Source organism: Dama dama, chromosome X (genome assembly GCF_033118175.1).
Source record: "Dama dama isolate Ldn47 chromosome X, ASM3311817v1, whole genome shotgun sequence".
NCBI lineage: Eukaryota > Metazoa > Chordata > Mammalia > Artiodactyla > Cervidae > Dama > Dama dama.
This window is the reverse complement of record NC_083714.1, coordinates 21,609,265-21,635,124: the sequence shown is the minus strand read 5'-3', so window position 1 is coordinate 21,635,124 and position 25,860 is coordinate 21,609,265. Positions and strand designations below refer to the sequence as shown.

Genomic DNA, 25,860 nt, shown 5'->3' with positions numbered 1-25,860 from the left:
ATATTCTTCAAACCAGCAATTCCATTTCTAAAAATATCTCCCACAGATCTACTCATAAGTAAGTATAGGTACAAGGAAGTTTATTGCAGTATTGCTTGTAATAGCAAAAGTTGAGAGACATTTGAGTCTCTCAAGTAAGGAATGGATGAGTAATTGTGGTTGGCCCCACACGCCATGAAATTCTGTGCATCCACTAAAAAGGATAAAGTAGATTTGTGTGTACTGAGACACAGAGCTGTCCATGTCATGTGCTCAGGTGAATTTTTAAAATGCATAACAGTACATAGAGTATCCCACTCTTAAAAATCCTGTATGTATACAAGCAAAAGGTAGATTATGTATACCTGCAGAAAGAGACCTGGAAGTATATATATTAAACTGTTATCAGTAGTTACTCTTAGTAAGTAGAAGAGGTGGACTCTTAGTTTTCAGTTTATGTCCTTCTGTATTTTTATCACAAGCATATATTTAAATTTTTGAAATCTGAAATTTATCTGAAGGAGAAAAAAGCCAAGCCCCTGGAAGCCAAACTTTTCAGCCTAAACCCTGATTTAGTTCCTCTTCTCTCATCTTAACCTTTACAGTTTACCACAAGTGAGTACTATAGGTACAATTCATTCTATTATTGAGAGTAGGTTCACAAATAAAGTTCTTGGTTTCTAGTTAGCTTGTTACAAAATTCAGATTCTACATGTTGATTTTTTTTTTTTTAATACCAAGTGATGGCATCTGGGTAAAGTCTGGCTTGTTTGTTCAAGCATTCACTGAACATTTGTGAAGTGCCAACGGTGTGCCAAGCACTGGGGAATTCAGCCATCATAGTCTTCTACCTGATGGTTCTCTCCTCTTCAGTTGCAGCCCCAGTGGTTGCGTTCAGGACTTTCCAGTGCTCATATGCTCACTTATGTTTGAAAGGCGATTCCACTTAAACTTAATTGCAATTTACACACTATATGTGAATTTTCAAAGAGCCACTTTTTACCTTCTGCATGTAAATATTTCCCTAAAATGGACATCTCTTTTTAACCTCTATTTTTCTAAATAACAGGGATGGGAGATGACTTAGCAGTGGAAAATATTGAGGAAGCATTGGGGGAGAATGTTTGCATTTACAATGGAAAAGGGGTATTTGTGAAAGAGTTGATATTTGTGAGCAAAAACATATGTCAATCACTGTTGGAGAGCGAAAAATATGATACATAATCCTGTTCTAAAGTATATGTATAATGTATAAATATTTTTAGAATTAAAATATTTATATCTTTCTCCAGAGAGAAAGTGGCTGGATCATATTATCTCTTTGAAGTTCTGGTTCTGTAGATTCAAGCATTTTCTTTAGAAAGCCATTTAAAAATTATGATGAGAAGATGTTTAGACTAAGATTTATATTATACATATGTGCAGGATCAATATTTCTGAAACTGCATTCTTCAGTATGTCGTGACTTCTACTTCTTAAATCCGTGAAACACAACTTTAAATACAAGTTTTATGTATGGTCATTAAAATGTGAAGGGGATAGGCTAATCCTGCTGTTAGTTTTTGTTATATTATATTATATTATTTGAAAGTAATTTGTATGAGTATCTTCATGATTTTTTATAAGAGTACATTTCCATTTTTGAAACTACAGACTCCATCTTGAAAAATATTCATTTTGAGCTTCATTGTTACATTGTATATTATCTTCTTTTTATGCATTTCACCAGCCTATTATAATCTTACAGTGTTTCATTCTTCCCAGAGTAGACCAAGGGAACAGCTGCCTGCTTATCATTGGTTGGGCTCTTCAAGGGAGTGGGTGGTGGAGCTAATCAACAGGCATTCTTATCAGCAGAGCCCTGTCCCTCGTCTGAACTGTGGGTGTCAGCCTATTAATTCTCCACTAAACTTTAAGCATTTGGGGACAATTATGTCTCATGTTGGAGCTCCCTGGGCCCTTTTTTCCAGAAATAATTAAATTTAAAACTTGAAAGATAATTGATCAGGCAGGAGCAAGTATATCAAATACTAATATCAAATACTGAATATAAGGATGTCTAACACAGTTCCTTGTTTTGTAAGAGGTGGAACAATCTAGTTGACAGAAAGCAACTCCTGTTTTGCAGTTAGCACAGATGCTCTGGACCTTTCTTTCTCAAACAAACATAAGCAAGTGAAAACCAAGAATAAAAGAACTATATATTATAGAACATATTATTATGGAAAGGAATGGTAGTGTAACACCCTAATTCTGCACATGGGAAAATGAAAGTGTAGTTTCAAAAACTACATTTCATGGTAGTTTTTTTCAGAATAATAAAAGCCAATGGTTGTATAAATAAGTGAACATATATGCTCTTTTCCTTATTTGTTCTTTATTGTCACACATCAAGTAAGCTGTTGAGGTTTTTTTTCTTTTGAGTCATTATTCTACTGGCTTTATGTTCCAGATATATTCCGCAGACATTAATATGTCAAGAGAATTTTAGCACACAGAAACTTGTGTTCCCATTTTACCTTGATGAGTGGCTCATCTCATGTTCTTCTTGTAGGGATTTGACCAGCTCCGACTTGAAGGATTGCTCTGTGACGTGACCCTGATGCCAGGGGATACAGATGATGCCTTCCCTGTGCACAGAGTCATGATGGCCTCTGCTAGTGATTACTTCAAGGCTATGTTCACAGGTAGCTTGCCTTCTAAACTCTGCCTCCATATTAAAACAATAAGAAAAATACATGTTTAAATCTTTTCATTGCTAGAGGAAGATTCAGCGCTTTTGTTCTGTGTCTTTACAAGAAGAGTTTAAAAGGAATAGACACCAGGATACGTGTATGGCATCACTGACTTGATGGACATGAGTTTGAGTAGACTCCGGGAGTTGGTGATGGACAGGGAGGCCTGGCATGCTGCGGTTCATGGGGTCGCAAAGAGTCGGACACGACTGAGCGACTGAACTGAACTGAACTGAACTGATGTGTGTTTGTGGGTGGTGCATTTTTAACTTGGAAAATGGATATACCTTTTTTTATACCTCTGTCTACCTTTATTTCATAGCTTTGCTTTTCCAGACACATATCTGAATGGGCCATCAGAGACTAATACAATGTCACTAGTACAATCTCTAATCCATCAAAAGATCTGAAGTGCCAGGAGAACATTTTGGAGGCACTTGCATCGTATACCACCTCCATTAGTATAGAGATATTCCTTTTTAAGTACTCTCTTTTAACTGTAAAATATGCAGAAGCTTGACTCTGATACAAATGCTTACACAGAATAAAATTTTCCCTGATTTTATTGCATCTAATTAGCAGCAGAAGTGAGTTTGACCTTAATTAAATTATCCACCTTCATTTAATTGACTGTCTTTTTATTTAAGGTGGAATGAAAGAACAAGATTTAATGTGCATTAAGCTTCATGGTGTGAGCAAAGTCGGTTTAAGGAAAATTATTGACTTCATTTACACTGCAAAGCTTTCTCTTAATATGGACAACCTTCAAGACACACTGGAAGCTGCCAGTTTTCTACAGATTCTGCCGGTTTTGGACTTCTGCAAAGTATTTCTCATATCTGGGGTAAGACATTTTCAAATCAAATCTTTTCCTGCAATGGATAGTATTGTGGCCTGAAACTGGCCTTTAGAGAGAGGTGTCATCTAGTGTATGGTTTGGAAGCAGGTTCAGGAGAAAACAGTGCAGGTGCATTTTTATAAAATAGAACCATTTAAGAAAAGCCTTCTGTGTCATCCAATGACATTAGACAGTAAAAGGGTTTGATAGCAATAAAATCCTTAACATGTTTGATAATATTATATATTTTAATCCAGTTTTATTCCGCTTAATGATTTTATACAAGCAGGTTTTTTAAATGGAGTTCTGTGGGAAAGTCATCTGAGGTTCTAGAAGTCTTTTAAGATACACTCAAGTCATTTTATTTTTCTTCCTTTAAATATTGGACCTAGATCTTGAGAAGAACTAACACCTATGTGTAAATTTTCTTGATTCCATGGCAACACATCCCCTACTGAGTCGTTTACAGCATATTTTAATAGATAACAGAGGACACATAAAACAACCAGTCACTGAGCTACTTATAGTCACCCACTTCCTTTGGACAGTGCCTCATTTTAGTTGAGACCCTTAAATTAATAGCACTTAATACTTACATTTATAAACTCTTAACATTTATTTACACTGATCTTAGCAACATGTGGTTGTCCTGAGGCAATTAGGTACAGTGTCATGATTTCCTTGAAACTAATCAGTAACTACAGACACTGTTGACCTAGTACCAATTGTCTAATATTCAAGTTCAGTACTTATCACTTGAGATACTTGTGATCAGTTCCTTAGTCTAAATGAAAAGAACCAAACTGGGTAAAGCATGATTTATGAAGTTATAAAAATATGCATTTCTCAAAATAACAGAATTAGAAAATAAGTTTGTTCTGGATGAGTCTATTTAAAGCACATTTATTTCAAGATGATATCATAGCAAATTTGCAATACTTGACAAATTTCCTGTAATTAGAATGTTGGTTCCTTAACTTCCTTGAAGCATTTATTATAACTGTATGTTTTTACCCTTTTGAAAATATCTTTATTTTTATAAACACTTAATATTGTCTTAAAGATTATAATCTTCATTTTGAGTATCTCTGCAGAGATCCTAAAGCCCATTTCTAAAGGAGAAGAGACATGTTCCTGACAAAGCTTACTTGTAGTATAGTTTACTCCCATTTTAAAACATTCTTGCCTATGAGTTTTTTCTTAGTACCATGCTATTTCTTATCTTTCATCTTGTTTGCTTAGGATATGTCTATGTGATTTTACATTGGAAATCTTCCCTCTCAGAATCATGGTAATTTTTGAGAAAAGTTGGTGGATTATTAGTTTACAGATTATATAAAATCTAACTTTTCCTTTATCCTTCTTTCATGCGTTCCATATCTTAGTTAAATATTTAGGCTTTACTCTATTATCTTCTCAGCAATCAAGTAAATCAGGAATAACAGTAGCCGTGGGTACCTTTCCTATTTATAAGAACTGAAAGTTTCAAGATAATATAAGTATTTTTCAAAGGTAAATATGTTTTCCATTTCCCCACAGACTCAGTTATTATAATTTAATTATAATTTAAAAATATAACAGTCTCGCAATCGTGTACTTAACCCAACTGTATTGAGGAAATAGATTTGTGTTCTTAATGATATAGTATGATTATAGTTCGTATAACCAAAACACTTCTTGGGTTTGAATTTCTGGAAAGAAAAATTAGCTTTGAACACAATTCTTTTCTATCCGTTCTTAACCACTTGTGTGGATGAAGAGGAGCAGTGGTATATAGATGAGTCAGCATATCATCCACAAAACCTTGATATGTTAATTTTGAATGATAATGTTAAATATGGTAATAATTGGCATATACACACTACTACACATAAAATAAATAAATAATAAGAACCTACTGTCTGGCACAGGGAATTCTACTCAATACTTTGAAATAACTGATATGGGAATAGAATCTAAAACAGTGGGTATATGTATATGTATAACTGATTCACTGTTATACATTGGCTGTACAGCAGAAAGTAACACAACATTATAATACTCTGATAAAATTAAAAAAATAAAATGAACCACTCTGTATTGCTAAAAATGCCCCCCAAACCCCAAATACAGTGATAAAGCCCCATTTGCCTTTGGTGGGTTAGACATCCCTTCTCTGTAAGGGAGCATCACACCCAGTAGAACAAGAACCCTCCGCTCTGACCTTTGCCTTCTTTTGCAGCAATACTTTTCTCTTAGGGTTGTAACTTGTAGTAGGGCCTATAAGACCTGTAGACCTTAATTTTGTTCTTGCTATGCTATTTTCTTGGTAGTTATAAGAAGACTGTGAAAAGAAAACAGAAGGATGACAGTGAAGGATATAACGCAGAGTTGTAAAATTTCCTGTAAAACTAAAAATATTATCATTTATCATGGACATAATAGAAAATTACCCTTGTTTCTTCATTACATATCTACAAAAATTACATTAGCTTTTGTCCTTATGACATTGCATAACTACAGCATGCGAAATTCCATGTGGCCATCCCCTGATTTACAAACAAGTTGTAGTCAAATTTTTTATCATTTGTTTGCTGTTTGGAAATTGTACCATCTAGCATTTTCCCCACAGTATTACTATTATGGAGGATTACAGGCTAGCCCATAAAACCCAATTTAATGTCTGGTTACTGAAATAGAACAATTTGTAATTGAACTGGAAAAAATTGAAATTTAAGTTTACAGTTATACAGAGTAAACAGAGCAGGATGAAGGTGAGCAAGAAATCATTTTCTTTTTACATAAAAGCATATCTAATCAGAGAATGAAACTGCTCTGTGCTTTAGACTCGGTGTACTTTCTTTAAACTCAGTATTTTTTAAGTTGTTTTTTTTTTTCTTGATACAGGTCTATCATTGGTTCCACCTGTACATTTATTGTCACTGATTGGGTTGGGGAGCTCACGATGAAATTTATTTCAGAAATTTATTGAGGTGACTGGGGTCATGAAGAGTGGGAGACAGTGGAAAACAAGAGAGGCACATTTGTTGGAGACCAGAGGAATTCACTAAGGGAACAATGAAGGGAATCAGAGGAAGTTATTGGAAAAGACAGCTTCTTCTGCTATTATGTGACCATAGCAGCAGCAAGGATGTTTTTCTAAGGAATGTTCTTTTTGGGAAAGAATGTTCTTTTTGATGTAAGGATTTTCTGTATAGTCCATGCATTTGACATTCTTTCTTTCATAAAGACTGGATTTACCCATTAAGCTTAATTAACATGTCTTTCCAGGTAATGTTTTTGCTTTGGGGGAGGCTCAATGCAAATTAGAGAAAAAATTTTGTGGGTAATTTTAAAATGAATCAAAACTGTTTCTCTCCCCATTAAACCAGTCTTGTTTTTCTACTTGTCAAGGCTGATACTCAGCAAGTAGTACCCAGATACCAGTTGTTTATGGTTGAACATCTGTTCTGATTAGTTGGTACTCAAATATTCTGAATATCCTCCCTGCATATAACTCATCAGCCCATTCTTGCCCATCTGGGATTCTGTAGGGAAAGAAGAGTCTCAGCCTGGGCCTAAACCAACTCATCCCCCCCGAAGACCATTATGATAACTAATATTGCATCCACCAGGGCAAGGGCATTCAAAGTGCAAAGGAATAAGAAAATGGGATTCCCCAAGCTGGACACACCCTCACAATTCACCTCAAATGGTGTCAGTCATCTGAAGAGAAACAAGACCGGGAGAGAAAGGTTTTAGTTTTCTTATCATCTCTTTGTTCTTCTTACCAAAAGGCCCCTTCCTTGTGTCCTGTGGTATTCTCACCTGTGGAAGGAAGCTTGGGAGAAGATACCTGTTATGTCCTGTATCCCTCAAAGTAGCTTGTTTGACTACTTCCCAGTCTTTTTCTGTGAATCTGCTTTCTCTCTTTGCGTTGGTTGTACTTGAGGTCAGGGTGTCATTTTAATAAACTAGATAGCACCAAAGAGAATTTGGTACATTGAATGTCTGAAGAGTGCACCCCCCCCCCCGCCGATTTACCAGTGAATTTCTTAGTGTTTGCTCTTCCCTTGAGAGGACAAAAGCAGATAGTCATTTGCTTTTTTTTTCCTAAATGGAAATTTATTTGTATAAGACACTGAACTTCAACAATGTAACATCACAGATTACTGATGAAACCTGTCATTAAAATATCAAATTATGTTAATCACAGCATTAGGTACATCAGATGTGATTTGAACAACTTAATATTGCAGCAATGAGTACCAGTATGTTAATGACAATTGAAAATCATGATGTTTAGAATTGCCTTTAGGATGACCATGAAGGTTGCTCGATTACAATAGAATAATTTATAAATTATATAAAGGAAACTTAAATGTGTACTTGATTGTTTTTTAAAATAACACTGTTGGTTCTCATAAGAAGTTGAGAAATTTTGTCCTTTTTTGCTTCTCTATCCTTTAATATAATTACCTGGCTTAACTTCTGTAACGACTCTTTGGAATTTTGGCCAGGGTATATATTCAGATGAAATTAGAGTTCTTTCTGCTTATGAGGTTTTCTTTAATAAGCTTTAAATTCATATTTTACATTTTTCAAATGTATTCTGTACCTGAATTGCATTATATATTATGTTACTGCACATATTCATTATTTTGTAATGTCTAAGGTTAAATGTTTGGGACTATGCTAGCTAAAGCACTTTTAAAAATCATGACTGAGAATGGATTACAATGAGCTATAATTGAATAATCCTGTATTTTTCCAAAACTTGTTTACTGTTATTCCATCATTTTTGATCTGCTTACATTAACTGTTATTCTACACTGTGCTTCTACAGTCCCTATAGTCTACAATTAATTTTTTAGCTTTGATTGCATGCACTTCATAAAAATTAATTTCCTGTTACATATTTTCTTATCTGAGTCTCATTTTAAAATTAATAAGACTCTAGTAATCTGCTGTGTTAATTCAGCATATATTCTATTTTTACTTGTATCTATCATCACATCTTTAATTTTTAAATTGCTGATAATCATAGCATTTAACCTTTGTTATATACCCACAGTGTGGTAGCTATGGTACATGAGCTGTAGAAAATACTTAGTCCTTCTATCAAGAAGATGACTATTCAGAAGGTTATGAAATACCATTCTCTGGTGATCTTTTTTTAAAGGAAAGAGTAGGCAGCTAGCTATATTAGCTAGGCAATCTGTCAAGGTTTTCCCAGTCCTGAGAATCTGTATATCTGATATGTAGAAGGGATTTTCAAAATGCCCTTAAATACAAGGTAGTTTTTTTTTTATCCTGTTGTTTTAAAAACTGTTTCCTTATTGAATAATACTGAAGATGGAAAAGAGGAAGGAACTGAATATCTTGATCCCAGTTCTGAATTACACAGATTGGTTTCTAATCTTTAATCTCGGTTTATATTAATATACTATAAATTTATAATTAATTTTGGTGACTAACAGCCAATGCTATTATTTTGCCCATTTAAAATATAGTCTTCGATGTTTTAATTTTTTTATTTGTAATCAATCATATCAGTGATGATAAGAATCTGCATACTCAGGAAATATATTTGTGCTTTCATCAGTGTTTGCTTATCCATATTAGCAAACATCTTCAAAAATGAAAATTACTCTTGCTTTGGGGAAGGACTATGTCTTACCCCATAAAGTAGGTCTGTTACCCCAAACAGGAATCCCTTCCACCTGGGGTGATTTGGGCAATGAGGTATTAATTGTAACTTTATTTACGCAACTTTAAAATTGTGTCAGACACCAACCTGCCACTCCTAAAAGTGGATTAAAGTGTACTTTTTATTAATGAAGTTATCGAATAGTATTAAACTGTGTGTTTGAAAAGGCCCATAAGTTGTTCATTTATTTTTCCTAGTCCTCCTGTGTTACAATTTATTTTAGGTATTTTTAAATACATAGGTATTAAGTATAGCAACTATTTTAAATTGTTGATGATTTTTGTGCAGCAAATCAGTGCCTAAAAGAGTTCAAATTCTTCTTGAGTAATAATTTATGAAAATAGCAACATGTGTGTGTATGTGTTGGCCTTCAAACTTTCAGTGGTATTATGTCATAACTGGGCTGTGACTTTATGCAGAGGAGTCATGATTTTCATCTCATTTCAGCTTTTCAATAACAAGATGATAGAAGGATTAGCCAATTTTCTCTTAACCATCTGCCAGTCGGTTAACAATACAGTGGCGTCAGTGAGCTTTATGTGACATTTGTGAACACACACCCTGACAAAATTAAGCAAAAAAAACCTATGAGTCCTTTGCCTGTGACTTGTCTCTATGTTTGTACATACACACACACACATACAATCACAAAGGGATTTGTATGGCAGGCTTGTTTTTGTGATTTATGCTTTACATATTTGCTGATATGACTTTCCTAATTTTCACTTTTGACTAATTAGCCCTTAGAACATTGAAAAGACTTCCTGCCAAAGATGGGCCTCTCTGTAGCTTCTCTCCTTTTCGTGACTTCTGCTTTTGGTGTATTTTACTCTGTGCTGGGGAGATTTGGGGAGCTAATGTGGACTCCAGGCGGTGCTGGAGTATGCTGAGAGTAAGAGAGTAGCTAAGGAAAACTGTGGTGCCAGCCATCAGCATACTTACTGGAAAGTAAACTACATGAATAATTTGATGCAAAAACACCCATTCCATTCCTCAAGAAAGTGATTCCCTTGTTTCTATTTCTACATAAATAATATGGAAAATAAATTCACCCTAGGAATAATGGCCCTATTAAATCATCTTCACTATAAGCAATAACTTTTGAAGGAATCAAAATGAATGATAGTGATGAATGATGCCTGTTGACATGAAAGAGAAATTTAGGGATCAGGTACTAAACTAGAGCTTTTCTGTTTGTGGATCTGCTAGCTGAGTTGCTTTTAAGAATCATGACTGAAAAGTGGATTGAGATGATTCATTATAGAATAGCTTTCTATTTTTGCAGAACTTCCATCTGGCCAGAACTTTCTTAGTATTTGCAGGGTAGTGGTGAGGACACATTTTTGAGGAAAGAAAATAATTATATTGGCCACAGTCAAGTTATACCATTGTTTCTCAGAGTAACTTTCCATCTACTGACTCTGAACAAGCATTTTCTTTTTAGTCTCCTTTCTATTGGATTAGGTAAGGGTGGTTTGTGAATTCTCTCTAGATAGTTAATATATGGAAAAAAAAGAATCTTAATTTTCATCTATATGGACAGTAAAAAGCATATTTACTCTTATTCTAGAGCAAGTATTTATATACCCAGGTATGAGTGCCATGAAAGTATTTGGATTTTAATTTTTTTTTTGGATCGGCTTAATAGGTCACTTTAGACAATTGTGTCGAAGTTGGGCGGATTGCCAACACCTACAATCTGACAGAAGTGGATAAATATGTTAACAGTTTCGTCTTGAAGAATTTTCCTGCATTGCTGAGCACCGGGGAGTTCTTGAAACTCCCTTTTGAACGTCTTGCCTTTGTGCTTTCCAGTAATAGCCTTAAGCATTGCACTGAACTTGAGCTCTTTAAGGCTACCTGTCGCTGGCTACGCCTGGAAGAGCCTCGGATGGACTTTGCTGCAAAGTTAATGAAGAACATACGATTTCCACTGATGACACCGCAGGAGCTCATTAATTATGTGCAAACCGTGGATTTCATGAGAACTGACAATACGTGTGTGAATCTCCTTTTGGAAGCCAGCAATTACCAAATGATGCCATATATGCAGCCAGTGATGCAGTCAGACAGGACTGCCATTCGGTCTGACACCACTCATTTGGTTACACTAGGAGGAGTGCTGAGGCAGCAGCTGGTTGTCAGCAAGGAATTGCGCATGTATGATGAAAAGGCCCATGAGTGGAAGTCCTTAGCCCCCATGGATGCTCCGAGGTACCAGCATGGCATTGCCGTCATTGGAAATTTCCTCTACGTCGTTGGAGGGCAGAGCAATTATGACACAAAAGGAAAAACGGCAGTTGATACAGTCTTCAGATTTGATCCACGATACAATAAGTGGATGCAAGTTGCATCTCTAAATGAAAAGCGCACCTTCTTCCACCTCAGTGCCCTCAAAGGATACCTGTATGCAGTTGGTGGACGAAATGCAGCTGGTGAACTGCGTAAGTGTGTGTATGTCTATTAAGCACAAAGACTAATTTCTTTACCCCAAGATTTAGTCAGATCATAAAATAAGCAGTTTTATAACATCAAAGACCAACAAATGTAGCCAGAATTTTATTTTAAAATGTCAGAGACTATCTGAGCCTATATTGTTGGCCACACTACAAATATTTCAATATGTGGCAGAATATTTTACTGGTGCAATATCTATGGTTTTCATCGTAAAGGTTTAACTGAAAAGCATGTTCTGCTAATTTAAATTCTAATGGAATCTTGGACAGAACTTTGACATATTTCCTCATTTTCCATTTTTAAAAGCCCACGGAATATTTCAGTGAACAGGTTAAAATCCTTCCTTACAGAGCACTGACTTCTATAGTTGGTCCTTTTATGTAATCTGTTACCTATCCTAGGCCACACAGTAAGATGATTTTATTTATCTACTAAATGTGCAAAGTTCAATATTATCCAGACTTTGCCATGAGTATTATATATAGCTATTAGTCTCAAAACTCATTCTATCTTGGTGAAATACCAAACAGTTTTTTTCACTGTAAACTGAGCTGGTAAACTTGATTATTTGACAGTCCCTTCTTGGTCTTCCTAATCTAAAGTCAGTCACTGATCTTAGATCAATAACAGAGACCAATACTTTGACTATGTAAATTAACACTAATTTTGTTATTTTAGATAAAATTGGAATAAGGTAGCTGTCCAAAAAGAAGTCAGGAAGATCTCATTTTATATCAGGTTTTACATATGTGTCATTACCATCATTGTTTGGTCCTTTTTTCACCCATCTTCCTTTATTCTCTGTTCTAAGTAGAGTCCTTGGAGTTGACCAGTATTCCAGGCTCCATAAGCCTGTGAAAGTTTAAGATATTGGCATTGGCTCTGGATAAATTCAGAGTAATTATCAGAATCTTTTTCTTCAGTATTCTAAAAAGTAAAAGGTGGTCTCAGTTCAGTTCAGTTCATTCACTCAGTCGTGTCCGACTCTTTGCGACGCCATGAACTGCAGCACGCCAGGCCTCCCTATCCATCACCAACTCCCGGAGTTTACCCAAACTCATGTCTGTTGAGTCGGTGATGCCATCCAACCATCTCATCCTCTGTGGTCTAGTGGATTTGAAAATAAGCTATTTGTTGGAGATAAAAAGATCTGCTCTCAGCTCTTATCCTTTTCAGCTTATCAAGTTCTTTCTTGTTAGTGACATGGTCGTAATGTTACTGATGTTTTCTACCCATGTTTTTTTTCCCTTTGTTGTCATAATGATATTTCTTCTAAGGCGAGACTTCCCAGATTGTTGGACTAGCTTTCAGAATCATGAAGCAGACAGGTTTTCCAGTGTATTTCAATAATCAGACCTCTAAAAGCACTTGACACATGAATACCCTTTGTGTAGAACTGTCCTTTCCTCAGTTAACCCACACACGTTATTTACATGTTATTATACTCTTTTAAATTTATGGTATCTTAAAATAAGCAGAAGAGGCAAGTGGTGACTTGGCACTTTTTTAGAGAAACCACTTATATAAAATACTCTTTACAAGTTTCCAATTTATAGGTCATCAAACCCCTCAATCAGTGGCCATTTTGAAACTTCTTTTCTCTAAGGAAATAGCTCTAGTTTTCAGTCACTGCTTGCTTGGTGATGTTTTCACACCCCTGTTAATATGCAGCTATTAAGTCTTCAATATATTTTTCCTAATATTAATTAGAGGCCTTATTCTTCTGAGAATTTATCATCTTCAGGCCAAGGAGAGTCATTACATAAGACTAAGGTGCTAGAGGCTTCCTTCTTCTGACTTAAGCCTCACCCTATTTGAGTTCTTCCCACATTATACTCAATTGGTAACAACAAATAGACTACCTTGTTGTGCAAGTGACTGGCTTCCTTGCCTTTCAGAAATCACCTCCTTCATCTCTTATTAAAAACAGTATTCTGTGTTTCAGTTTGACAGTTACAGGATACAAGAGAATCATGCTTTTCATGTGCGAGTCCTAAATTTATAACTCTTGGATTATAGTTAGACTTAAAACACAATCACCCAGAGCTTAAACCTAAGGATAATGATTTACATGTTCTAAAAAGAATACTCTCCACTCTAGATGATAAATATAGGTCCACTTTTATCTTAATTCATCAACTGCATTTTCATAAAGGGACATATGATTGTACTATGGATACAAACCCTCATTATCAAAAGACAGCTATAATTCCATTGAAGCCAACTACTTGTTATTTCTTTTCCTTTGAAGAAATTGTCTCCTAGAATCTAGAAGTGACTAAACTTTTGTAGAAAAGGATTGCTTCCCTTAAAATTAGCATACCCAGCAAATCCATTCTGTGTTATATATTGTTTTAATTGTTTTTGGCTGCGCCACACAGCATATAAAATCTTAGTTCCCTGACCAGGAATCAAATCCATGACTCCTGCATTGGGAACACAGAGGCTTAACCTCTGGATCACCAGGGAAGTCCCTATGGAACATATTTTAAGTTAAAATATATGGGAAGTTTTTTTTAAAAAAATCATGTGATTGACTTATTAAGTACACTTCAGTTGAGAGTCTTGATTCCAGGAGAATCTTCAGGCCCAAAAGAGCCATAAAACCAAGTAGCAAGAAGCTTCATGTTTTTTTTTTCTGACTCACCCCACACCTTTGAGTTCCCCCTATTTTATACCTACGTGGAAGTAAGAAGTAGACAGACGCATCTCGTCACATTCTGTATTGTTGAGGTGAGCAAACCCAGTGTAGCCCATCCAGAGAAACATTATCAATGTGTTTTCCTGGTCTGTTGTTCAGTTGCTTAGTCGTGTCCGACTCTGCAACCCCATGGACTGCAGCACACCAGGCTTCCCTGTCCTTCACCATCTCCCAGAGCTTCCTCGAACTCATGTCCATTGAGTCAGTGATGCCATCCAACCATCTCATCCTCTGCCACCCCCTTCTCCTTTTGCTTTCAATCCTGCTCTGTAAGCGGTTTTTAATGGAAACCCCCTCCCTCCACTCCACTCTAACATCTGTTGTAATAACTTAATATTCCCACCTTAACTGATTATGTTGACATATTCATATGTCAGTGTAAATAGAGAAGGGGATAGGAATGGGTGTCAGGAAAAACAGATTGATAGGAAAATCATTTCACAGTTTAACCGGTTCATTAGTATCAGTACATCATTTATTCTTTATACACACAATAACCACTGCCTCTATATAATGATGAAAAGAAGACAGTGGCAGCATCTACAAGACATTTTAGATCATTTAAGTGGATTTGGCCTTTTAAAATCTTGCCATGGAGTGTATGGACCCAAGCCCATAGTACATCAAACAATAATATTAGTGTGTGTGTGTATGAGCCTGATTTATTGCTAAAATATAATTCCTTGGAAATGCTACTTTCTTTTGACATCAGGTACAATGGGAAACTGGGGAAAGCTTAGAGAACCTGTCACTTAAGAGAAAAAGCAGTCAGTTATTTCTGGTATCTTTCAAAATTGCATCATATAAGAAATCAATCTTCCTTTGAAGTTTTCTGTATTGAGGAGAAATATGACAGCTCAGGTATCTTTCACTGCAGTTAAATATTAATAAGTCACAGTTCCAAATAATGAAGTAACCCTGTGTTAAATTTTTCCAAATAAATATACAATAAAATTACTGAAATTTATCAGATACCTCCATATCCCTTAATAGATTTGCAGTTTCTTTATTAAATGATATATTACTAACTGGCACTCTAGGATTCTAGAGACCATCCCCGCTTTCTGAGAGACCTCATTTATGCAAATAATTTTCTTCAGGACTAATCTCTTTCCTAATCTCAAACAACAAGTAAATTCTGAACTCCGGTGGAATCACCTGAGAAAATCAGAATGCTTAATGAGATACGTGAAATAACCAACCTAACTGAATTTCTTATATTAGAGAGGATCTCTAATTTACATACCAGGCCACCAGACTACTGAAGATGATTCTCTAGAATAGACAATACAGTGCCAAGAAGGAAATCTTTTTGACTTTCCAGGCTATAGGATCTCTGTCACAACTAATCAGCTCTGCCATTGTATTGTGAAAGCAACTATAGACAGTTTGTTTATAAACAAATGAGTGAAGTTGTGTTCCAATAAAGCTACATATATGAACACAAATTTGAATCCCATATAATTTTCATATTTCACAAAGTATTTTTCTTTGATTTTTTTTCCAGCTATTTAAAAATGTGAAAGCAATTCATATTTTATCTTGTGGGCCATACAAAAGCAGATGACATATTGGATTTGGCTTACAGGCTGTAGTTTGCCTGACCTTCCCTGTTCTACATTTTCCCAATTACCTTATTACCATTCCCACGTGTTATAGACTGTGATGGACTCGCTGCTTTGTGGCTCCAGCTCCTTGCTTTCTCATTCCTTGTCCCCTCCCCCATCAATGTGGTTGGCACTAACATATTGTTGCTTTGTAAATATGGAAAATAGAAATAAGGATATGCATATACACTTGTTAATTAGATGTATTTTATTTTAAAACAATATATTGATTTTACTAATGACAATAACAGTCCTACCTGGAGAAAGCCAAAGGTTGACAATAAGGATTAAAAGATAGGAAAAGCTAAAGGAGATGGGTTATCTAGCTGGAAGAAGACAAATTTAGGGATCAGTTCAGTTCAGTTGCTCAGTCATGTCTGACTCTTTGCGACCCCATGGACTGCAGCACGCCAGGCCTCCCTGTCCATCACCAACTCCTGGAGTTTACTCAAACTCATGTCCATTGAGTCGGTGATGCCATCCGACCATTTCATCCTCTGTCGTCCTCTTCTCCTCCCGCCTTCAGTCTTTCCCAGCATCAGAGTCTTTTCAAATGAGTCAGTTCTTCACATCAGGTGGCCAAAGTATTGGAGTTTCAGCTTCAGCATCAGTCCTTCCAACAGTCCTGAATATTCAGGACTGATTTCCTTTAGGATGGACTGGTTGGATCTCCTTGCAGTCCAAGGGACTCTCAAGAGTCTCCTCTAACACCTCAGTTCAAAAGCATCAATTCTTCAGGGCTCAGCCTTCTTTATAGTCCAACTCTCACATCTATACATGACTACTGGAAAAACCGTAGCTTTGACTAGACGGACCTTTGTTGGCAAAGTAATGTCTCTGCCTTTTAATATGCTGTCTAGGTTGGTCATAAGTTTTCTTCCAAAGAGCAAGCATCTTTTAATTTCATGGCTGCAGTCACCATCTGCAGTGATTTTGGAGCCCCCCCCAAAAAAGTCTGCCACTGTTTCCACTGTTTCCCCATCTATTTGCCATGAAGTGATGCGACCAGATGCCGTGATCTTAGTTTTCTGAATGTTGAGCTTTAAGCCAACTTTTTCACTCTCTTCTTTCACTTTCACCAAGAGGCTCTTTAGTTCTTCTTCACTTTCTGCCATAAGGGTGGTGTCATCTGCATATCCGAGGTTACTGATATTTCTCCTGGCAATCTTGATTCCAGCTTGTGCTTCCTCCAGCCCAGCATTTCTCATGATGTACTCTTCATATAAGTTAAATAAGCAGGGTGATGATATACAGCCTTGACGTACTCCTTTCCCGATTTGGAACCAGTCTGTTGTTCCGTGTCTAGTTCTAACTGGTGCTTCTTGACCTGTATACAGATTTCTCAGGAAGCAGGTCAGGTGGTCTGGTATTCCCATCTCTTGAAGAATTTTCCACAGTTTGTTGTAATCCACACAGTCAAAGGCTTTGGAATAGTCAATAAAGCAGAAATGGATGTTTTTTTGGAACTCTTTTGCTTTTTTGATCCAACGGATGTTGTCAATTTGATCTCTGGTTCCTCTGCCTTTTCTAAAACCAGCTTGAACATCTGGAAGTTCACGGTTCACATATTGCTGAAGGCTGGCTTGGAGAATTTTGAGCATTATTTTACTAGCGTGTGAGATGAGTGCAATTGTGCCGTAGTTTGAGCATTTTTTGGCATTGCCTTTCTTTGTGGTTGGAATGAAAACTGACCTTTTCCAGTCCTGTGGCCACTGCTGAGTTTCCCAAATTTGCTGGCATATTGAGTGCAGCACTTTCACAGTATCATCTTTCAGGATTTGAAATAGCTTAACTGGAATTCCATCACCTCCACTAGCTTTGTTCGTAGTGATGCTTCCTAAGGCCCACTTGACTTCACATTCCAGGATGTCTGGTTCTAGGTGAGTGATCACACCATCGTGATTATCTGGGTCGTGAAGATCTTTTTCGTACAGTTCTTCTGTGTATTCTTGCCACCTCTTCTTAATATCTTCTGCTTCTGTCAGGTCCATACCATTTCTGTCCTTTATTGAGCCCATCTTTGCATGAAATGTTCCCTTGCTATCTCTAATTTTCTTGAAGAGATCTCTAGTCTTTCCCATTCTATTGTTTCCCTCTGTTTCTTTGCACTGATCACTGAGGCGGGCTTTCTTATCTCTCCTTTCTATTGTTTGAAACTCTGCATTCAGATGGGTATATCTTTCCTTTTCTCCTTTACCTTTTGCTTCTCTTCTTTTCATAGCTATTTATAAGGCCTCCTCAGACAACCATTTTGCCTTTTTGCATTTCTTTTTCTTGGGGATGGTCTTGATCCCTGCCTCCTGTACAATGTCACGAACCTCCGCCCGTCATTCTTCAGGCATTCTGTCTATCAGATCTAATCCCTTGAATCTATTTGTCACTTCCACTGTATAATCATAAGGGATTAGATTTAGGTCATACCTGAATGGTATAGTGGTTTTCCCTACTTTCTTCAATTTAAGTCTGAACAAAGGAGAAGCCCTAGCAAGACAGTAGGAGGGGCACAATCGTGTTTAGAATCAAACCCCACACCCGCCAGAGATGCTCAAAGGGTTCAAACATACCTTGTGCACACCAGGACCCAGAGACCCCACAGAGACTGAGACAATTTAGGGATGATGAACTATTATATACTTGTTGTGTTATTGGTGCTTAATAACCATCTTACCCTTAAAGGGCTCCTGTATGAGAAAGTATGGATGGATTCTTATAACCCCAATTACCCCAAAAAAAAAAAATGCAATTAACTCACTGATAGAAGAATAGCATTATCTTTCTACATAGGAAGATTTTAATAACCACGAAGAGTGAATAGCTATTCAACTTCTAGCTCCCCTTTAAAAATAAGAGGAAACTAATGGAAACTACTTCAAAATAGATTGAATTCGACATAAGGAAAGACTGTAACAGTCTAGAAACTTCAAAGTTCAACACAGAATTCTTCATTAAGAAAAGCATGAAACTATAATAAAACCTATCCTTTGACATCAAATAGATGGAAAAGATGATGTCCAGAAGTCATTAAAACCCTTTTACTGAGAGGATGTGTGATTAGACTGTATTCCTTTATCAAATTAAACGCTACTATTAACTATTTTGCTGATGCCAGTCAATATAGTAGATCCACTATAAGTGTAAAGAAGGTGCTAATGATATACATTCAGTAGGATTTTGTTTGTCAGTTAGGTAAAAGCCATGCTGAAGGCAAATGGAACTGAACATTCAAGAAGACATCCAGTGATTGAAAATAATCACAAACAGTATTAGAGCAGTTTTAGCTTGTCATTCATTGTGGCAATAGTCCTTATTTTGGGGAAAGATTTTGTAGGATGTTGCTACCTGATGGAAAGATTTAGAAAAAATAGAGTTGGTAAGGGTCCAAGCCCAAAGCAATGAACAAAACTAACAAGAGATTAAAAAAAAAGAAGAAGAATAGTAAAAACCTTTGAAATAAGACTGAAAATTCAAGACTAAAGTAGAAAAGGAAATCAGTAATGGGATATAAGAAGTGGTATAATATAGGTTTTGTTAGAGGAGAAGTAAATAGTTTGTGTAGTGAATTTGATGAAATTATTGAAAAGAGAAAATTAATCTCTTCAATCTGTCTATAGTTTTGCCTGTTCTCACAGTACTATTATTTTTTAAATAGGAAAACTTGTTCAAAGGATGCCTTATCAATTAGGATTGCATTTGGCTGCAAGTAGCCAAGTTTTATTCCAGTGACTTGATCAAATAGCCCCACTCTGTATCCTCCTGCTTGCATTCCATTGCCTACAAGTATGTCATGCCATCGATTCTAGCTTCACAGGACCTGCAGGAACCTGCAGATTTGAATTTTATTTTGAGTTTGGCACAGAGCTTTCCTGAGCAGTGTTGTGGTTCTGTTAGTAAGAAAAAAGCAGGGTTAGTGGAGACAAGCAGTTGGGTTAACAAGTGGCAGCGTCTGCAATAAATAGTATAAACTTTTCAAGTCAATCCTAATTTTGTGCTGTTGACCAGAGACCTCCTAACATCCCTATTCTGCCTTTTAAAAAAGATTACATTTTCTGTCTGTCTGGACTGTCATTGGTTCTAGTCTTGATGTTATAACAGATTGATAGTTAAAAAGTTAAGGTCACTTCTCAAATACTCTGTGTTAAGGATGAAAATTTATTGCTGAGAGGAAGTACCCCTAATAAAAATTGTATTATGCTGCCAGTCATCTTCAAGTTAAGAGCAGTGCTGGCTGCAGTGGTAAACTATTGGCTTTAATGTGTAACTACTGAAAAATTATTGTCAGTGTCCATTTTGTAGTCTTGATATGAAATAAAGCAATAGGCATCAAAATATACACCAGGCAATGTGCGTAATTTCATTATCAACTTAAACTTTTGCTTCATATCTGTTAATCTTTGTTTCCTATATGGTGTATCATATAGAATCAAAGTGTTTTTCATCCTTGTAATTTTTTTCATCTTTTCTTCCCACATATTTAGAGCAAAGAAATGGGAGAAGTGTCAAATTATAAAGATGTAACAAGATCCTAGAAGAAAAGAAAGTCTAGTGATTTCTGCAGTGACAGAAGTGTGTTATATTATTACATTAAATAGCTAGTCTGATGTAACACGTCTCAATATATTAACGATTCATATTAATTGCAAAATCTCAATAATTAATATTTGACCCCCAAGAATATCTCATACCTAAATAGAAATATTTCAGTTATGGGGATATTATTATTGTTCCACCTAAGGGAAAAATAATTTATTGCTAAATTTGAAATTATAAATCATATTTTAAAATCCATTCATTCTTCCTTGTTATTTTTTAAACAACAGCTACAGTAGAATGTTACAATCCAAGAACAAATGAATGGACCTACGTTGCCAAAATGAGTGAGCCCCACTATGGCCATGCTGGAACTGTGTATGGAGGTGTAATGTATATATCAGGTAAATAATTGCAAATGCAATCCATATAATACATAGATTTTTAGCTATGTTGCCATCTTTCCATATAGTGTTAATAATCCAGGAAATGGATAATCAAAATATAATTTGTAGGTTTTAGAATGTATTTTTCTGTACATTTGTATGTAAATACCTTTGGTATTTTATAAGTTTATAAGACTAGCAGCCAACCAATTCTACTGTAATACTTAGAAGAAATTGGAAAGCTTTCAGCTTCTCCAACTTGCCTTTCAGCCCCCTTAGTCCATAGTCTAATACTCTAATGACCACCATTCATAGTCTCTATAACAACCATTAATTCATTTCTATTTAGAATTCAGCTAAACTCCATGAGGAAACACATCATTATATAACATATAAGCTCTACTGTGCATAAAACTTGCTTTCAGTATACATATAATGCATAATAATGTTCATTTTCTCATTTGTGTTAGTCGCTCAGTTGTGTCTGACTCTTTGTGACCTCATGGACTGTAGCCCACTAGGCTCCTCTGTCCATGGTATTCTCCAGGCAAGAATACTGGAGTGGGTTGCCATTTCCTTCCCCAGGGGATCTTCCTGACCCAGGAATTGAACCCAGATCTCCCGCATTGCAGGCACACTCTTTACTGACTGAGCCATGAGGGAAGACCTAATTTAGTGCAACCTATAACATGTTTCTCTTGTCCAAGTATTATATTGGGTTCTACTGTGGTGTCATTGCATAAATAATTCTGTGCTGATTACCTGTATTTTGGCCACATTCACATATATTTTTCTAATAAAAAATTCTGAAAAGACTACAGTTGGCTCAGTGACACTGTGTTACTGTTACAGTGACACTGTGACTCAGTTACTGTGACAAACTGTTAGTGTTCAAATCATCCTTATGTAGAATGTAGAAACGAGTCCTATTTTAATGTAACGTTCACTTCCGGTATTTAAATTTGGCTCTGTTAGGTTCTTACCATTTGGCCCTGACAGAGTTTACCTCTGACAATTTTCCCTCTTTTGAAGGTCAGCCAGTGCCAAGCCAGCAGCTACATAATTAGAGAACAAAGGCATTAAGGTGATGTTTGTGGTCTGAGTCTCTGAACGCTGCCTTAATGAAATCTGTAATCAAGAAGGATCAGTGAAAGGCCTTTAGTGTGTGATTGGCAGGTTTCTGGTGTGAAATTTATGAGCAAACTATGGGACGTCTTATATTGAAAGAGCTTTCCAGGAAATCATATGTTCCGCTAATCAATGATTTATACCATCTACCTATTTTATGTGTGTGGCTGCTATGCTATTATAATGAGAGCTGCAAGTCCTCTGGTGGGAAAAAATAACATTCGAATTGTTCTAGTGGTGCTTTGGCATAACTAGTATACATTGCACAAATGACCTTCTGAGTCAAGAGTAGGCTGGAAACCACAGCTGATTTTCAAACCAAAGAGCACTGTTTTGCTTGCTGGGAACTCAGTTAAGTACAGAAAAAAATACAGAAAAGCAGGAAAAAAAAAAACAACCAACAACCTAGTGATGGCCATCTGGCCCCCAGATAGTAGAGCTTTGAATGATGTGGCTGTAGCTTAGTTTAGTTTTCTCCCTAATCTGCAGAACACATAGTTTGATATTTTCATTGTACAGACTGATTGAAATATGATCTAAAAATGTTTTGTAGATGATATGGACTTAATAGATCAGCAACAAATCACTGTACATACAAAATTCCAGGTATATTCAGCATTCTAATTCTTTACCTTTTTTTTTCCCAAGAAGCACATTATTTTATTTACAGTCCCACTGCTTTATATGTACATTTATGGGCTATCCAAAAGCACTATTTTTTTAAAAGCAATCCTGGAAATTTTAAATACTCTAAGCAGTTCCTGAAGATCAAGTTGTCAAATTCCTCACCAAGGACAGCCTTAGGTCATCTTTGCACTTCCAGATAGTTAAGTATTCTGTTGGCAGCAGTCTATGCTTCCAGCGTCCATCTTTCAGCTGCAAGGATGGTGATACTCATTTCCGCCAAATTCTGCACCATGACATAGTTATCAAGATCTGCACCTGAAATAGCACCTGTCGCGTTGACCTGATTTTACACCACGACATGGTCGGCATACGTGCTGTACACGGTGAAGCCTTTCCCTTTCACACGCACAAAATCCCCGCATTAGAAATTCCCTGACACACAGTCGATAAACTCAAAAGCCCCCACCCCCATCGCCCTGTCTCCTAGCATGGAAAAGCAGACTCGGGGCCGCTTGGAGCCTCCTGAGGTCTCAACAACGTGGCGGAGGCCAAAGCAGGCCGCTGCCCTCTACGCGTTCAGGTCCCGGGAGCATCTTGCCCGGTCCGGTCTCAGCAGCAGCCTCCCAAGACTCAGGGAAGCCGCATGGTCCTGCCCGGCGCCCCGGCCCTCAGAGGCCTGGCTGCGGGACTACCCAAGTCACGCGAAGCTCCAGCAAAGGAACATCCCCGCCGAGAGCCGAGGCCAGAAAGCTAATTCTTTAACTTCTTAAGAGAGGACATTACCCATCCTCACCTTAAAGTCTACAAAAACAGTTCTGAATATTCGTATAAGCCTGTATAGTTGCATAACACTTTTGACTTTTCCAAAGCATTGTGATTTATTTCAATTCATAATCAAAATCCTAATGAGAGAACTAGAGTGGCCATTCTTATTTGACAGATGAGGAAGGGAACACCTAGCATTTAAAGAGCAACAGGAGTGAATGATGCTTTGTAGTTGGGATTTACTATAAACCAACTCAAAAAGTGGCCAAAATATATTTTCATTCTGTAAAGCCTCTTAAATCCCTTGGGTCTCTGTTTGAGAAAGTCATTACAATAATATAAGCTACACTTTTGTTCTTTAAGGAGATGAAAATATTATTTTCTTTATTTTTAATCCAGAGAAAGTAGTTATAGCAGGCAGACATGTATAAGAACACACTTGATAAACTCTAAAATGTCATAATATGTGGCTAGAAGTTAATTATCTGTGACAGAGAGCCTTCTATTAACTTTTGCATTTTTATATTAATCTGTTTTCCTCCTACCTGTAATTTTCATTCTTTAGGAGGAATTACTCATGACACTTTCCAAAAGGAGCTCATGTGCTTTGACCCTGATACTGACAAATGGATCCAGAAGGCGCCAATGACCACTGTCAGAGGTCTGCATTGCATGTGCACCGTGGGAGAAAGGCTCTACGTCATCGGCGGCAATCACTTCAGAGGAACCAGTGATTATGATGACGTCCTAAGCTGTGAATACTACTCACCGATCCTTGACCAGTGGACCCCAATTGCTGCTATGTTAAGAGGGCAGAGTGATGTTGGGGTTGCTGTCTTTGAAAATAAAATCTACGTGGTTGGTGGGTATTCATGGAATAATCGTTGTATGGTAGAGATCGTGCAGAAATATGATCCAGATAAAGATGAATGGCATAAGGTGTTTGATCTCCCAGAGTCCCTGGGTGGCATCCGAGCTTGCACACTCACGGTTTTTCCACCTGAAGAAACCACACCATCACCTTCTAGAGAGTCCCCTCTTTCTGCACCGTAAGATTGTCCCTGCAACTAAGATGCTGTAGTCCTATCTTTGCAGTGTGCCATGAATTCTCTTCTTTTGCCCCCTCCCCTTAAGTAGTGTATGTTAGGATTATCCTCCAGTAATTGATACAAATATTGGAAAAAAGACATTGATGTTCTTCGTGCTGTTTGTTTGGCTTCGAGTGTTTATAAAGTGGTAATAAACCATTCTGGAAATGTATCCCATAGAAGCTGATATTTAACATACAAGAAAAAAAAAAAGTATTGTCTATAAGATGTTTCTTCAGTACTTCTTGATGCTGTGTACTGGGTGTAAGGTATTTGTCATCTTACATTAGAAAAGCCCAATAAACCAACTTAAAAGGTGGATTATAGTAAATGTGCAACTGTGCTAACTAGGCTTCAAAGTAAAAAGTTTTCCTTTCATCTTTGACTGTGAGATGTTAAAGGGAGGCAGCCAGTTCCAACAGGAGACACCAGACAAAAGGTTGCCAACTCGCATGAGCTACCTGCCTCTTTCCATAAAGTATTTTTGACATATCTGTCAGCCCTCCTGTCTGTGGGGGTGCATTGAAAACACATCAAATTTCTTAGACGCACAGGAGAAATAATCATTGAAATTCACCAATCTTAATTTAAAAAAAACAGCATGACCCCTCAACTTGTAAGCAAGGGTTTGGGGGTTTTTAAGTGTGTATAAATACATACACACATATATGTCAAAAAGGAAATTTTTAAAAATTGACTAGAATGTCAAATTAATGCGAAAAAAATAAATACTTTTAAATTTCTTCCAAAAAGCAGCTTCGGTTAAAATGGGAATTCAGTATACACGTACTGAATGCACATATGTAGAATCATATTGAATTTAGGTGGACAAGGGCTAGAAATTTTGAGCAACTAAATTTGTCATTTGACCAGATTTTTCCCTCCAAAACTGTAATCTACACCTTCTCCTTTGCTGTTGAGATAATTTACATATTATATGTATTCTGTATACTCAGTTCATAAGATTATTTAGCACACAATATAACAGCTTCACCTCATGAGCTGCTTTTGCTCAGTGAATTCAACTTCCATGTTCTATCTTTTTTGTTCAATAAAAAACATTTGATGTCATTTTGGTGTGAGATATTCTATTATTGTCTGATTTGACTTCCTTTTATTAAACATCTTTTTTTTTATTTAGTGTGCCAAGATCTAAATGATCATAACTTAAGAGTACTGAACAGCTTGGATTACTGAATACTAATATCTTTCATTCAAGGAAGAAAGAATTTGACCAGGTCCAGCTTCATTGGTGAAAACTCCTTGTTGGTTGTTTTTGAGGAGTTATTGGGTTAGCCAAAAAGTTCATTCAGTTTTTTCATACCATCTTACA

General features: G+C 36.6%; 1 protein-coding gene and 1 pseudogene across 9 annotated transcripts in view; one reads left to right on the top strand and one right to left on the bottom strand.

The window, feature by feature from the left end:
- The window catches only part of KLHL13 (kelch like family member 13), a 280,675-nt gene extending 255,077 nt beyond the window's left edge, over window positions 1-25,598 (top strand). For 8 of the 9 annotated variants that reach the window (XM_061136960.1, XM_061136961.1, XM_061136964.1 and 5 more), the window contains 5 exons: window positions 2,534-2,666; window positions 3,362-3,558; window positions 10,890-11,685; window positions 20,824-20,937; window positions 24,005-25,598. In XM_061136960.1, the coding sequence (XP_060992943.1) occupies window positions 2,534-2,666; window positions 3,362-3,558; window positions 10,890-11,685; window positions 20,824-20,937; window positions 24,005-24,492 (1,728 nt within the window). In that variant the 3' untranslated portion in view covers window positions 24,493-25,598. The remainder of the gene's footprint in view (window positions 1-2,533; window positions 2,667-3,361; window positions 3,559-10,889; window positions 11,686-20,823; window positions 20,938-24,004) is intronic. The other variant, XM_061136963.1, reaches the window with a different exon arrangement.
- LOC133052102 (uncharacterized) lies at window positions 22,568-23,521 on the bottom strand (annotated as a pseudogene).
- Window positions 25,599-25,860: the final 262 nt, after the last annotated feature.